The 16,109-nt window shown below is 39.7% G+C and overlaps 1 protein-coding gene across 1 annotated transcript in view; it reads left to right on the top strand.

Moving 5' to 3' along the window:
• The window catches only part of LOC117369797 (voltage-dependent T-type calcium channel subunit alpha-1H-like), a 114,077-nt gene that overhangs the window by 83,079 nt on the left and 14,889 nt on the right, over nt 1-16,109 (top strand). Inside the window, exons 22-28 of the mRNA XM_055222876.1 lie at nt 1,336-1,520; nt 1,595-1,721; nt 3,411-3,536; nt 4,594-4,683; nt 5,888-6,080; nt 13,869-14,020; nt 14,091-14,200. Coding sequence (XP_055078851.1) covers nt 1,336-1,520; nt 1,595-1,721; nt 3,411-3,536; nt 4,594-4,683; nt 5,888-6,080; nt 13,869-14,020; nt 14,091-14,200 — 983 coding nt within the window. The remainder of the gene's footprint in view (nt 1-1,335; nt 1,521-1,594; nt 1,722-3,410; nt 3,537-4,593; nt 4,684-5,887; nt 6,081-13,868; nt 14,021-14,090; nt 14,201-16,109) is intronic.

Here is a 16,109-nt window from a genome sequence, read left to right as displayed (position 1 = left end):
CCCTGACATGATCCACATCTACTGGCTACACCTACTCACTGCTCTCCATGAGCATTTGACAGCACAAATGAACCAGCTGCTAAGGGATGGGGCTAACCGAAGGGCATACGATCCTGATCCTAAAGGATCCCTCAAAAGGTACAGTACAGTACAGACAGTGGAGTGCAAAGGAAGAGGTCCTGGAGATACCATCATGGGATGACAAGCCCCTACATGGGATATACCACTGGAACATCACAGCATAGAGCCACTTATCCTGGCTGCACAGAAGCAGGCCTTGAGCAATAGAGCAATAGAGGCCCAGCTCTACCACACCAGACATTACCCAAGGTGTAGGCTGTGCAAAGAGGCCCCTGAGACAATCCAGCACATAACTGCAGGGTGTAAGATGCTGGCAGGGAAAGCACTTATGGAGCAGCATAACCACGTGGCGGGCATGGTGTACAGAAACAAGTGTGCAGAGTACAAACTGGAAACCCCTAGCTCAAGGTGGGAAACACCTCCAAGGGTAGTGGAGAATGATTGAGCCAAGATCCTGTGGGACTTCCAGGTACAGACTGACAGAATGGTGATGGGGAACCAACCGGAAATTGTGGTGGTGGATAAACAACAGAGCAAAGCAAAGCCATTGTGGTAGACGTTGCAGTACCAAGTGACAGAAACATCAGGAAAAAGGAACACAAGAAACTAGAGAATACCAGGGGCTCAAAGAAGAGCTGGAAAAGGCCTGGACATCTAATTTACAAATTGTATTTATTTAATTTATATTTACCACAAAAATCAAAAGAAAGAGAAAATCTTTTTTTTATCTTAATAGGTCTACGCCGCTATTCTAACTCATAGATCAGATCAGTGTCTGTTATTGCTTTTGGCATTGGGGAAAGCAGCATAAAGAACCATGAATTTATTTAATCATTGTGTTAATTTATTCAGTATTTATGAGGGGCATGGAGTAGAAAAAGTGTTTCAATAACGCAGCCAGCAAAATCATTTAATTTTCGGCTAACCTAAACAGCAAGCAATAAATTTCTTTCCTTCATAACATTTCACTTCTTTAAAGTATTAGCATTGGATTTAGCCAAATACTTTAACAGATGATGACAAATAAGTGAGGAGCAATAAATAGTTGATTGTCCCACACTTGCTTAGGGTGAATAAAAGAAGATGGAGTAGCTTAGATGGCTAATGGTTCTGCTGCTGGAATGGAGAGGAGGTTACAGAGAATGCATTTAGTGGAATGATTATTGACAAGGGTGATTGGTGGTAAGAAAAAGGCAGTTGACTGATTGGTTTGGAGTCTTCTTGGTTGGATTTACACCTTTATAACTCTTGTAGGTGTGTGCCATGGGCCTTTATTTTGGCAAAGGCGTGTATCTTCAGAGTTCATGGAACGTTTTGGATGGTCTCCTGGTGTTCGTATCACTAGTGGACATCCTGGTGTCAATAGCATCCGCTGGGGGAAACCGAATCTTGGGCATCCTACGAGTCCTACGCTTGCTCCGAACTCTTAGACCACTGAGGTAAGCATATAGGTCACTAAGGTTCAGAAATTTGGTACTTGATATCATTTTATGTAATATTGAATGTGCTTTAGAGTGATAAGCCGCGCGCCTGGTCTCAAACTGGTTGTGGAGACGTTGATCACCTCTCTCAGACCGATTGGAAACATAGTCCTCATCTGCTGTGCGTTCTTCATCGTTTTTGGCATTCTTGGAGTTCAGGTATATGCATATTTCCTCACACATTAAAGGTCCTATATTACACAAAATTAACTCTTGTGAGCTTTAAGCCATTTTAGAATGTTGTTACTTCATCAAAAACATACATGGAATTGTGTTTTGTCATGTTTGAGTAATCTTTGAGTAATTTTTTTTTTTTTTCTCCAAAGTTCAAAATGCTCTGTTCCACTTTGTGACATTATGAAGCAATAGTTTTCAAGCTAACAACTCTCTTTTACCTTTCGTTCAGTAGAGACTGAAAATTACAGGGCTAAAATAATCTAAATGATTCTAGTGAAGGTGTATGAAGTTTAAAAACACAGTAGAGCACTTCCTGTATTGCAACATGACATCACAAGGTGGAGTGTTTTTTGAGAAAAGAACTCAGCCTAAATATGCAGGACATGTGTGAAACAAAACACAACTCCATGTATGTTTTTGATGAATATTATAACACAGATCAGAAAATAGTGTAATATGCGCCCTTTAAATTATTATTTTTTATTATTGTTAAACTTCCAAACCTGATTATGTTTTTTTCCTGCACAAAAGACCATTGTAGCTAAAATAGGGCAGAGCGCTGCAGATGATTGAAAAGTGAGGTGGAATGCAAATTAGCTGCTGATAAAGGATGATATTACTACAAAGTTTTAAAAAATGCTCCAGGGACAGAATGTTGCATCTGAAAATGACCTCTTTTGTCTGCTCTCAAGTTAGTCCACAGATTTATTATTACACAAAATTATTAGGCACTAGATTGGTATTACTCACATGTTTGTGTTTCAATTCTCTCTATATTTTATTTGTTTCCTTTAAAGGACCTGTACCTGAGTCCTACCATTCGGATATTGCACCATGACACAGAAATAACTGTCTGGGATTGTGTCATGCATTTGTTTCCTTATAGTTTTCAATCTCTGCCAACTGTTTGGTTTTTGCCACTTCTCAAAATGAACCATGACAGAATCAAGTCTCTAGGATAATGTCAGGCAGTTGATTTCCCATGATTCTTTGTAACATTGTACCTGATTGGATGAAAAAAGGATCCTGTCTGTATTAATTATTACCTGAGAAAATGATATGTAAAATGAACAGATTATATTTTACAGTCTCAGTGTTCTTATTTAGTAGCTTTTTCAATGTATGATGTGAAGAGGATTTTTCTTGACAAAAATCACATTAAAATCAGCTACCCTATTAAAATCAGGTACTCTATTAGCTTATTTGTTTGATAATCTTTTTTACAATGAGATTAGCATGATCTAGACTAAATTTAGATAAATAGTATGTGTATAATAATGTGTTTATTTGTTGTTAGTTTTTATTGTTATTGTTATTGTTTATACAGAAAGAAATACTTAATTCTTAATAGTGATATGAATGATTTCTTACAGAAAAGTGACAAGTGTAGTCCAGAAGGTTCATACTTTGTTAGTATGCATGACATGTGTTGTAACAAAGTTTTGTATTATCATAATAGCCTTTAAACCTTATCTACAGCATTATATGATGATAAGGGTTTGCAGATGAACCCGTCTTGTGCTGCATACAAAGCAGGGCAGAGCAGATGGAACATACAGTTGGCCTGTAGGCTTTTACAGTACAATGGAATGTGCTGCATGTTCATTATTTATCTATACACTCTTCAGTACTTTGTAAATTTGTCCTGGCCCTCTGTCTGTCATTGTGCAGCTGTTCAAAGGGAAGTTCTTCCACTGCGAGGGTCGGGACCTCAGCAATATCACCAACAAGACCCAGTGTCTGGAAGCAGGGTACCGCTGGATCCGCCGCAAGTACAACTTTGACAATTTAGGACAGGTGGGTTATGTGTTCAAACTTGTGTTATGTTCAATTCTATAATGTGTACAATTTTACTAGTCAGCTACTCAAGTGATTATTTCTGTTATACCTTGAGACTTTTTAAATACATTATCAACCAAATAAAAGTTGAAATTTGGTGACTGAATAATTTATGAAAATCTGAAATTGTTTATTCTTTTTTTGACATTTTGATTTAAAAATGCCACTGTCTTTGTTATAAAAAATGTCTTTTTTAGAGTGTGTATCATCCAAATAATGATCAAGATTATCAAAATACACCTACGATTACTTTTTGTACTCAATTAGTCACAACTATTGGATTAATCACTGCAGCCCTAGTTCAAACTATTCTGTAATCTTCAAACTACCTTGATTAGTCACACTTAATGGACTAACTTTACAATGTATTTATTGCCATAATTTGAGGAGACTTACAATATGCATCCACTTAAACTGAGCAAAGGATCATGGTCTGTGTAGTTAATTCTGTTTTTAATATGGTACTGCAAACAAAAAAATGTGAGGAATTTCAGTTGTAGTTCATGATCAGACTTGGTAATTTAATATAATGCTAACTTGGATGACATAATGTTTGGGCAATCAGAATATACAGTACCAGTCAAAAGTTTGGACAGACCTACTAATTGCAATCAAGTGTGTCCAAATAGTAGTGTTGGTAAAAAAATATATGTTATCATTGTTTTAAAATCAGAATTTTAACACAACCTACACTGAGGAGGATACGTCCAGGGGTCTCCAAATCTCCATGAATCACTGCAAAGTTTCATGTTTTTTTCGAGATGAGAACGTCTCCAAGATTACAAGACAAAATCACACACATTACCATAAACCTTTCCCTGAAGTCAATATTAGGCCACTATAACTCCATTATATCAGCCTGAGAAAGCAGTTAGCCCTCCCTTACATAAGCACAGATGATTTATGTCTGCGGACAGTAGCACAAAGACACTGGGGTCTCTTCCATCTGAGAGTGACAGCTGCTCTTAAACCTGACTGATGTCTCTTCTGTCTTTAATAACTGTCCCTCCTCCAGGCCCTCATGTCCCTTTTCGTCCTGTCCTGCAAAGACGGCTGGGTCAGCATCATGTATGACGGGCTGGACGCGGTTGCGGTGGACCAGCAAGTGCGCTCACACACACACTCAAATACACACACACACACACACACACACACCCTGAAACAGAGGTCAGGATGAGTAATACCAAAATGAGACGAGATGAGGCATTGAGCATTCAGAGCTGGTTGGGCCTCATGTCACCAAATTATCTTATTCTGTTTGGTCTCAACCGGATGCATTTGATCAGCTTAATAATATTGGCACAAAGGTTGCTGATAAAACATGAATTTGACACATAATTTTAGAATGCTCTAGGACAGCACCACTGTATATGGACAAGGTAATATTTGATAAGAATGTTGAATATAATGTGTTCGCTACCTTTTAATTAACAAAAAATTTCCTTATATCAATATCAAATTTTATTATCATTATTAAATTACAGAATTAGGACCAATGTGAAGCTAAACTGAGAACAAGATAAGATCATAGATATAACTGGTCTTTCAAATTATAATTTTGTCTTTGATATACTGTAATTAATTTCTTCCTATGTGGATGTAAAAATAAGTGATATCATTAATTATTTTAAAGAGGGGGTAATTTTGCAAAACTGGCTTTTTGGAGCTTTCCACCATGTTATAATGTTCCCTCATCAAAAACATCCTTGAAGTGGTTTTATATGTTATCCATGCATGTCTAGGTAATCTAGTGATCTCTCCCGAGCACTATTCAAACCCTCCTTACGGTTAGTAGTACGAGACTCAGCCCATGAACCTACATCACCTATGCTTCCACACCAATAAGAGGTAACGTGGTGATCTATATAAGTTATATGTTAACAAATAATAGCCCATAGACTGCTCTGATTTACAAAGTGCAGTTTTTATGGTGATTTATCAGAGGTGGCCTTGTGTAAAGAGGTAGTAGTAGCTTAGTACTTGTTCAGCACAGTATCGGGAGTCTGAGTAATCCAACAACAAGACCAGATAAAGTACTGCACACAGTGAGCTGTATGTCTGTGTGTGCGAGTTATAGCTGTGTTTGGTGTCAGCGACTGCGCTTGATCCTTTTGTTTCTAAAAAAGACCACTGAGCAGATAAGACCGGTTTAAGAAGGGGAAAGCCAGAGGAATAATAGATTTGGGTTGACAATGCTGACTCAGGACTTACATTGTCTTGTTGTTTTTCTCTTCTCTCCTCTCTCTCTTTTGCCATCCATGTTGGGTTTTTTTCCCCAATGCTAACTGGTATTTCTTGTTCTCCTTCAGCCCATACGGAATCATAACCCCTGGATGCTGCTGTTCTTCATCTCCTTCCTCCTTATCGTCAGCTTCTTTGTGCTCAACATGTTTGTGGGCGTGGTGGTGGAGAACTTTCACAAGTGCCGGCAGCAGCAGGAGGAGGAGGAGGCCCGCATCAGGGAGGAGAAGAGGCAGAAGCGTCTGGAGAAGAGGAGGAGAAGTAAGAGCCTGGTGGAAACATCAAATAAACAACTTGTTAGTTTGGTTTAAAGTGCATTTTTCTAATTATTCCTCGGTATGGTGAGGTGGTAAATATTTAACATAGTTTTCTATCAGTGAAGTGGCAGTTTTTGGATAATGTTAGAGAATAAAAGTACAAAAATACAAGAAGTAACGCTAAGTTTGAAAACAGAATCCTACTTATGTTATGAACACGTAAAATTCCAATTTACGAGCAGAATTCAGAGTCAGAATTTTCTGACAATTTAAACATTTATTTTACCAAAACACTCAACTGCAAAGTAAAATTATAAACTTCACCAAAAATAGGAAAAACTTTCTTCTTTAGTTCTTGAGTCTTAAATATAATCATGTTAACTACATTTTAGTGAAGTTTGTAGTTAAATTCTAATACAGGTCATAGACACAGGGTGATATCTGTATTGGTTAGAGGTGGCCAATATAGTGGTCTGATATCTGTGCCTCTAGAAACTGAAAATTAATATTGTATAATTTTAATTGAAAGCATAACTAAAACAGAAATTTTACAAATTGAAAGAGTTCAAAGAGAATTCAAATTCAGTTTATATTTCACTTCAAATTCTGTTTCAAGTGCAACACCATCAGTCACTACAGCATCATTCCTGAAAGACTGAAAAAATATAAGATTATTGCCATCATGAGAATCCAACAAATATTGAGATACTTAATTTTGTCAACCTTGATCCATTCACAAACAGACTCTGGTGTGGTTGAAATATCACCACACCAATTTTAGACAACATGCCCCTTTTTTGGACTTAATGAGCCACTGTAGCATCTGAGCACCTCTCAGTAATGGCCACAGCACTGAGCGATGGACAGAAGCAGGTGCAGGATGAAATGAGCTGCTATTTTCCATGTTTAGTCCTGCAGTCTCCTCACTTCAGAAAAGTAAAAATTTGTAGCATGTCAGAAAAATGAATATGAGTAGAAAAGCATGCTAAAACTCCAATATTGTTTTACTATATTTGTACCTCTCTTCTTTGCCCACCAAAAAATACCCCTTTTGCCTAAATGCACACTTCTTCAATACCTAACAAAGATGCAAGTTTGGTCACCGTGAACCTCCGCGAGATGGGCATGATTTACAGGTGGATTAACCAATCAGAGACATGCTTGATCTGTATCAAAAAAATAAAGAAAATAAATATCACAGGGGATTCAAAAACATGGCAGATTTCTGCAGAATCAATGGGCAAAGTACTAAACTCTGAGGACAAAGAATGTAATTTTGTTTGTAAAAAATAGCTCCTTCATTTTACATGCATCGCTGAAAAAAAACATACCTGATTGCACAATCATTTTTGGTTATTTGGCTTGAGACGGAGGACGTGGGGACCAGACTGGTATCAATCTGTATAAAAAATTCATAGAGATATCCCTCTGGATTTGCCAGGCAAACTTTCAGTAGCAGTAGTACCTTAACCCTTTGATATCACAGGGGTACTGTTTAAACTTTGCCCAGTCAAACCATAAACTGTATATATAAATGGGCATGGTTAACCTGCTAACTTCAATTTACTACTTCACATTGAAAAATGGTCACCCCTCTTTCTCTAACTACTACTGTCAATGTTTGTCATATTTATCTTGAAATGTTCATATTAATCCACTCTACATGAACCTTGTATTTTTATTTTGCTATTGTGTCTGTAAATCAGGATATGAACTTTAATAACAGACAAATCAGGCGCCTTCTTTCCCCGAGGTCACTAATGTTTGCAACAGGTTTAATTGACAGTGTTTGATTGACAGTGTTGTTAAGCGCCCGCACCGTGCTACATCATCATTAGATTCAAAAGGCCGATGATTCAACTTTTTACTCTACCTGGTTCAGATGAAGCCAAAGGGAGGCTGCTTGAGGACATGTTGATACAGAAGACTTGCAGAGTTTTTCCATCAAAAACACAACATTTGCATATTTCCTCTGTTCATTTTCATGTAACTACTGCTCTGTCTGAGTTATAAAACAGTTGTGATTAATCCTAGTCATTGTTTCAGCCCTAAAATCTTCCCACTTTTGCTGATGAATCTTTATAAAGTACAGCACTTGACTTGAACACTACGAACAATGTTGTGCTGTGAGCACTTGACCAGAAAAGCTTTCTACAAGATTTGGAGCAGGGTGCAGGGATTAGCTCCCATTGGCCCGGACAGCATTAGTGAGGCTGGGCTGCGATGTTCACTGATAAGGCCGGCTGGGCTCCTGTCCAGTTAATCCCAAAGGTGCTGTGAGGGACTGGGTCAGGACTGTGTGCTGCCCCCAACTAACTTTTACAAACACATGAAACTCTTCTGAGAAATGGTTAGAGAAATCAGCTGGGCAGTTTGCTTGTAACCACTATAGCTAGTTGTACTGTTGCAGAGTTATAATTTGTGAGTTAATGAACATATATATATACAAGTTTGACAAAAATCTGGTTCTTATCAAGGATCCATTGGAAACGTAGAAACCAAAAAAGAGAACAATTTTCAAAAGCTCCTTTTATTAAATAAGGGACATACCAACACGTTTCAATCTTATTTCAATAATGCAGTTGATTTATAGGGGACTGAAAAACATTGTGTATTTCTGCTGAATCAATGAGCGAAGCACTAAATGATGGGTGACCAAGGAGATCCTTCACTTCACATGCGTCACTGAAATAAATCTCATTGCACAGTACTAGGTCTAAATCCGACTCGAGGCGTGACAGTGGTGACTGGACTGATATCCCTCTGTTTAAAAAAATACAAAGAGATATAATTCTGGACTAGGCACACGTCAAAGAGCATAAACATTTGAAAGACACCTAAAATATCCACTGCTAAACCTATGCAAGAATCAGAACAGGTTTGTAGTTGTTTTACTGTTTTTTGGTTTGTTTTTGTTTACAGAAAATCTCATAGGGTCAGGATAGTTTGTTGTTTGCAGAGGTCATTTTTTACCAAAGTCATTGTAGCCTTTGCCATTTACTAACTACGCTCATTGAAATGGATATTTCAGTTGAGCTGCAATTAATCTTACAGCTCCTCTTTGATTCCATTAGACAGCCCATCCAGAACCACACCTCAAAAACAACTCCAGTCCAAGTATTTATACTCGCCAAGAGGACACCAGTCACTATAGCCAGTTTCATTTCAAAATCACAACATAAAATAAAAATCTCTGTCCTAGGCCAAGTACAAAACCAAGGACAGTGACTGAATCTGATGATACTGGCTAGGGACATTTGTCAAACTGATTTAATATTGAATAACGAAGGTTTTCCATCAGCAAGGATCAAATGAACACAGAACCCAATTGTAGAGTGAAACTACTTTGTTGAGAATGGTTACGACAATATAAATTTTCTTCTGTATAAAGCTTTTCAGGCTTGGATATAGTTTATGCTGTAAGTAGTTGAATGTAAGATACAGTGGAGCGGGGAGTTGCTGTGTTTGAAGCTTTGGGGCATCAAGTGCACTGTATAAAAGCAGGCCATTCATCACTGTCTCTATATTTTGGCTCTTTTCCTCTGCATTAGCAAACCGCACTCAGATGCAGTCACTCTCCGGCACCAAGGACAGCGACGCAATTTATTTAGAATACAGGCAGCTACTTAAGTTTTACAAGTGCTCTAGTTATGCTACAAAAATAACCAAGATTTGCTCTGTGAGAAAAGAAGAATGCACCAGGCAAATAAGAGGGAAAAAAATGAGATGATAGTAGTTTGCCTTGAATGTTCCACAGCATGACATTAAATTTAATCTATTTCCATGTAGACAAGGAGGTGACACCACAAAGCCAAATTCAGCTCAGAGCTATAGTTAGGAAAGCTCACAACAAGAATGCATGTTATTAAGTATTATCCCATAAATGCAGATAATACTTAAGAATTATCACAATTTTCTTAAAAATGCTGTGCTGGGCCCATAGTAATTAAATTACATTAAAATGTTGATTTAAAACAAACCAGAGCACCCAGAGAAAACACAGATAGGTCGAGAACATGCAAACTGCACACAGAAAGACCCCACCCTATTCAGACAATACAATCAGGGACCTTCATGCTGTGAGGCTGAAGTGCTAACTACTTTACTACCCTGCTATTGTGTCCCTGAGCCAAACACTTTGACAGCAGGTTGCCTACATCAGTCACAATATATTACATGTTCTGGTGTTGAAATGAAGAACTAGCATAAAAAATGGTCAAATGACTCTTTATCTGATTATGAAAGATTATGAAAAATAAAAAGCTTTTATCAGAAAGAATGTAGCCAAGAGAATATAAAATATAGTGCCCTTAAGATTTCCATTTATGAATTGTTAAGTCAGCCACAGCCCACGAGATCCAAACCATTAACAATACCAGATACTTTGAGCATTACATTGAAGATGTGATTATGTAAGACTTATTCAATACAATGAATGTAGACTGTTTGAGTGATCCTTCAGTACTCACACGCAGTGCAACCTGCGCACTCTCCAATCTGTGCTGTAATCTGTAAATGTTACTACTTGAAGTGTTTGGCAGCAGGCAGCGAGATGGCAGCCCAAAGACACCTTGAGGTGCCATGGACTTGTGTGTGTGTGTTTGCACTTGTGTATGTGTGTGTGCGTGCACATGTGTATACGTGTGTGTGATAGATTGGCCTAGATCCCTGAGGTGGCACTTTTTACTCACACATGCCTCTCTACACTTGGCTCGCTCTTCACCGCTGACTTCATCGCTTATGTCATATGAATCTTTTAAGCATGTGTGAGGAAGTGGAGGAGGCCTGCGTGTGTGGGAACATGTCCAAGAGATGTCATATACAGATACAGACTTGAGCTAGCAGCGGGTCTGGAACTGTGGTGTAGGCAACTTCTGGTGGTACTCAGGCTCCTCTGTAGTCCTAGTTAATTCTTTCACTTCTATTTACTGTAGATTATTGTTCTATATTATGCAAAATTGACCCTGTGAGGTTTTAGTTTTGTAAAAACATTGTTATTTCCTCCAAAACATATCTGGAGTTGTGTTTTTGTTTCATTCTCACTTGTTTAAGTAACCCTGGATTATTAGGCCGTCTACATCTAGTAAAAGCCGAAGTTAAATCTGTCAACTGGACAAAACGTTGTAGGTGTGAAGAGCAGGTTTTGTCCAGTTGATGGATTTATTTTCAGCTTTTACTATGGATCAGACATTGACGACTGAAGGATTACACAGACATCCACTTTATGATGTCATCAAGTGGTAGTTTTAAAGTTAGCAGTTTTTTAGCAGTATTATTTTGCTTCACATTAACTGCTTTAGTCTAAAATACACTAGAATAATGGTAAGTTGTAACCTTTTACAAAATTCTTTTGTTTTCCCTTCTGTTCAGTTGAGAGCGTCTCCTGTATCTCTGGTGCACTGAGAAGTGAAGAAGTTTCAACAAGACTAAAACAATAGCTGTAACTTCAAAGGCAATTCCAGGGCTGAAAATTATTCTTGTGAAAGTGTATGGAGTTTAAAAACTCAATTTAGCCCTTTCTGTATTACCTATTGACATCAAAAGGTGGAACAGAGTGTTTTCAGTTGAACACAGGAATATGCAGGATTTGTGTGTTAAACATGTTTGAATGAAACAAAACAAAACTCCAGGTATGTTTTGATAAGGATATGGTGTTATAATATAGATAAAAAATGACTGGCGCAAAGGTAATTGCATAACTTACCCACCAACCATAATCTACCCATTTGGACTTCTGAGTTCTGGTTTGGAGTCATTTGGACTGTTAGTTCTAGCTCAAGGGTTCGGGGCTTGGGTATATGTAATTACAAAGTCAAGGTTCATTGTTTTAAACAAGACGTATTGTTCTTGTGTCTGTTATATAGTTATTTATAGTTAATCTATGACACTTTTATCATTATGTTATAATTTGCACTTTTTAAATTGCAATATTCATCTAAAATGACTTAATTAAAGAAACAAGTCTGCTGACGTCCATGTTACAAAATAGCGGTGCACAATGGGAGCTAAAGTTGCTGTCAACATCATTATAACAAAGAGCTGGGCAGCTGTTGGCACCTCCTATGGTTAACAGCAAATTACGCTAGTGAGAAGAGGAAACTTTTTCATTTTTACCAAAATCTCTATGCAACGCTCCCAAATCCTACGTGTATCATCGATTAAGAAATCAAACTGGAGAATGAAGTAAATAGAGAGCAGTGGAGAACACTGGAGTTGATCGGCAAAATGGTGTCTTGAAAATAAGCGATTAAAGATTGCTAAAATATGCACAAATCAAGCCAAATACAGCTTTGGGAGGGTAAATGAGAAGGGCCAACAACTGTAACATAATTAAAACTCTGAAAAGTTGATTTTGCATAATAGGTCCACTTTAACTGTAGTCTCAAGTAAAGTCGTCTTTTTCTTTTTAAATGATTTTTAGTTTTCATATTACTATAAAGTTAAGTAAAATGGCAGCTGTGTCCTGTAATTACTAAAATAACACTTTTTCCATCCTATTACCATGATCTTCTGTAACCTAAAGTGCTCCCCCCCCATGAATTTTCTGGGATAGCACTTTATGTGAAATGTTTTTAAATCAATTGAGAAGTATGGAAGGAAAAGTACTTGGGACTTAGCCTCAATACTGAAGTAGCTATAGTTGTAGCTAAGTGTGCACTCTTATTTTTTATTGAACTATTAAATGTTCATAATCACTGAAAGGATACACATTGTTTGTTATTTTGGCTTTTCTCTGCTATTATTCTATGGGGTAAGGTAGCTGTCAATGAATTAAAATATGTGCATATTCATCTGCACTGTAGCCCATACTATTCATGTATTATGTGCTATAGTAAATTTAAAGTTAGTAGACCGGTAGGTAAACTTGACTTATCTGTGTGTGTCCACATATACAGGGTAGGCATGTTCAAATATAGCTTTTAGTGATATGAATTACAATGCTGATTTATTCTTAATTACAAATTTTTTTTTATTACATTTACATGATTGCTAACTTCTTGTTGTTTTTTGGTTCTCAAGGTGAATATCCAATCAAAACTCAGAATGAGCCTCACATGAGTCTCTCATTTGCGTTGTTAGTTTCAATGGAGAAATCCAGTTGGTTTAAACATATCTCTGATTTGAATCCTCACTACCTAAACCCAGCACCTGCCAATCATTAATCAGTGCTAGTGCAGCCTTATTTCTGGGGTTTTTGAGGTTTGCCTTGCTCAGACTGCACCTGATCTAGCTGTGACTCCTGTGTCGGATCAGTTTTGTTGCAATGTGACACTCACCTGAGAAGCAGTACTCTACTGTGCAGTTATGGTTATCGCCTTTGAAGGCTGCACATGTGAGATAATACGTTCACACAACCATTAATTTATTAAGGAAAAAGGCTTGTGGTCGACACTGGCAAAAATAGAGTCCAAATGGAATTAATATGGAGCCACCACCGCTGGCACCACTGGACTTCGGTCTGAGCTCTTCTTACTACTTTTAATTATACGAAATACTCTCAGCCACCGGACTGGAGCTGCACTGCATGCGGTCTGATCCTGGAGTTATGCACTGGCTCAGTTGTGATTGTAATAACTTTTTTAAACAATAACAGCAGGCTACATACAGTTCCTTTAAAATTAATATAGTATAAAGTTAATAGCATCCATTAACAAGTTTAGTGCTAGCAGTGTATGATGCGGCTGAAGCACTTGTAATGTTCCCTTTGCATTGGCTCAAAATGGTCTCTTCTAGTTATTGCTCTAATAAATCTATGGCTCATGTTGTTTACGCTGAACTCTATTGCACACAGGAGCCCAAGAGAGACCATACTACGCAGACTACTCCCCTTTAAGACGCTCCATCCACACCCTGTGCACCAGCCACTACCTGGACCTCTTCATCACCGTCATCATCCTCACCAACCTGCTGACCATGAGCATGGAGCATTACAACCAGCCCCAGGTAACCATGGTAACACAATGCCCACCATCCCTGTCTCAGTATTGGCACTAACAGCGTGTGTCCTGTACAGTACCTGGAGGAGATCCTGAAATACTGCAACTACGTCTTCACTCTGGTCTTTGTCATCGAGGCCATCCTCAAACTCATCGCTTTTGGCCTGCGCAGATTCTTCAAAGAGAGGTGCGCATACACATTTAAAAGAAGTCAGGTACAGCCTAGAAATTCTGTCCATAAATATAATGAACAGAACCGGTGACAAAGGGCAGCCCTGGCGGAGTCCAACATGCACTGGGAACAGGTCTGACTTACTGCCAGCAATGTAAACACAACTCCTGCTCCGGTCATACAGGGACCAGACAGCCCTTAGCAAAGAGCCCCGGATCCCATACTCCCGGAGCACCCCCCAAAGGACACCACGAGGGACACGGTTGAATGCCTTCTCCAGATCCACAAAACACATGTGGACTGATTGGGCACGATGGAGAGTATAGAGCTGGTCCAGTGTTCCGCGACCAGGACGAAAACCACACTGCTCCTCTTGAATCCGAGGTTCGACTATCGGTCGGATTCTCCTCTCCAGTACCCTGGAATAGACCTTACTGGGAAGGCTGAGGAGTGTGATTCCCCTGTAATTGGAACACATCCTCCGGTCCCCCTTCTTATACAGAGGGACCACCACCCCGGTCTGCCATTCCACAGGCACTGTCCCTAACCGCCACGCGATGTTGCAGAGACAGAGAGCTTGGCCCACCAGTACTCATCAGCTGCCTCAGGAGTCCCATGAGCCAACAAGGCTCGATAGGACGGCATCCCTTACTTCTGGTGTCCACCACCGGGTTCGGGGATTGCCACCGCGACAAGCACCGCAGACCTTACGACCACAACTACGAGCAGCCGCATCAACAATAGAGGTGGAAAACATGGCCCACTGAAGTCACTCAGGAGAACAACGGAGTCCCCAGTTAGTGCACTGTCTAGTGCCCCTCCCAGGGACTCCAAGACAGCTGGGTACTCCGCACTGCTGTTTGGCCCGTAGGCCGACACAACAGTGAGAGACCTGTCCCCGACCCGAAGGCACCTCTCCCCGCGGGCCACGCCACAGAAATGGAGAGTCCAACCCCTCTCAAGAAGTTAGGTTCCAGAGCCCAAGCTGTGCGTGGAGGTGAGGCCGACTATATCTAGCCGGTAACGCTCAAGCTCCCGCACAAGCTAAGGCTCCTTCATCCCCAGTGAGGTGACAGCGAGGTGACTCTCTGCACTCACCCCTCATGGCTCCTCCCGCAGGTGGTGGGTCCACGGGAGGACGGCCCCACGTAGTTCCTTCGGGCTGGGCCCGGCCGGGCCCCGTGGGGAAATGCCCGACCACCAGGCGCTCGCCGCCGAGCATCCACCCCAGGCCTGGCTCCAGGGTGGGGCCCCGGTAACGCCAGTCCAGGCGACGTAACTGGCCTTGTTGTTTCTCTCTTCATGGGGGCTTCTGAACCGCTCTTAGTCAGACCCGTCTCCAAGGACCTGTTTGCCATGGGTGACCCTACCAGGGGCATGAAGGCCCCAACAACATACCTCCCACCCCTCCACCACGTTAAGGTGGCGGTTCAGGGACGGGCATTTTAACCTGGTTTATGGGTATTATCTCTGTAATTACTGGGCCTATCCACATAAAGCAAAACGACACAAACTGTAACATCTTCTCTTATTCTTTGTGTGTACAAATAAACAAATACTTTTTTTCCCTTTTTTTTAAAGCAGTGATACAACCTTTAGTCTCTATATTCAAGTCCCTTCTGATCAGGTTTTTTGTAAAGTAATGTTTATATTTTTTTTATTTAACAAAAAAGATTATAACACAAAACAAAAATTAAAAAGTGAGAACAAAACTTATCAAAATCACTCAGACAGTTGTGGACATATAAACTAATTTTTGATTGTTGATGTAAGAGACTCTTTCCATATGGCCAGAATCTGTCTCAAACGGCACCAGCCCAGCACTCAGCTCTGTAAACACAGGCGGGCCTAAACAGGGCACTTGTCCCCAAGAAGGCACATTCTGAGCGACTTGGGCAAATCACATGACAGCCAGTGTATTGGG

This window comes from Periophthalmus magnuspinnatus, chromosome 1, assembly GCF_009829125.3.
Source record: "Periophthalmus magnuspinnatus isolate fPerMag1 chromosome 1, fPerMag1.2.pri, whole genome shotgun sequence".
In the NCBI taxonomy this organism is placed as follows: Eukaryota; Metazoa; Chordata; class Actinopteri; order Gobiiformes; family Gobiidae; genus Periophthalmus; species Periophthalmus magnuspinnatus.
Note: the sequence above shows the minus strand (reverse complement) of the source record. Positions and strands in the feature narration are given on the sequence as shown.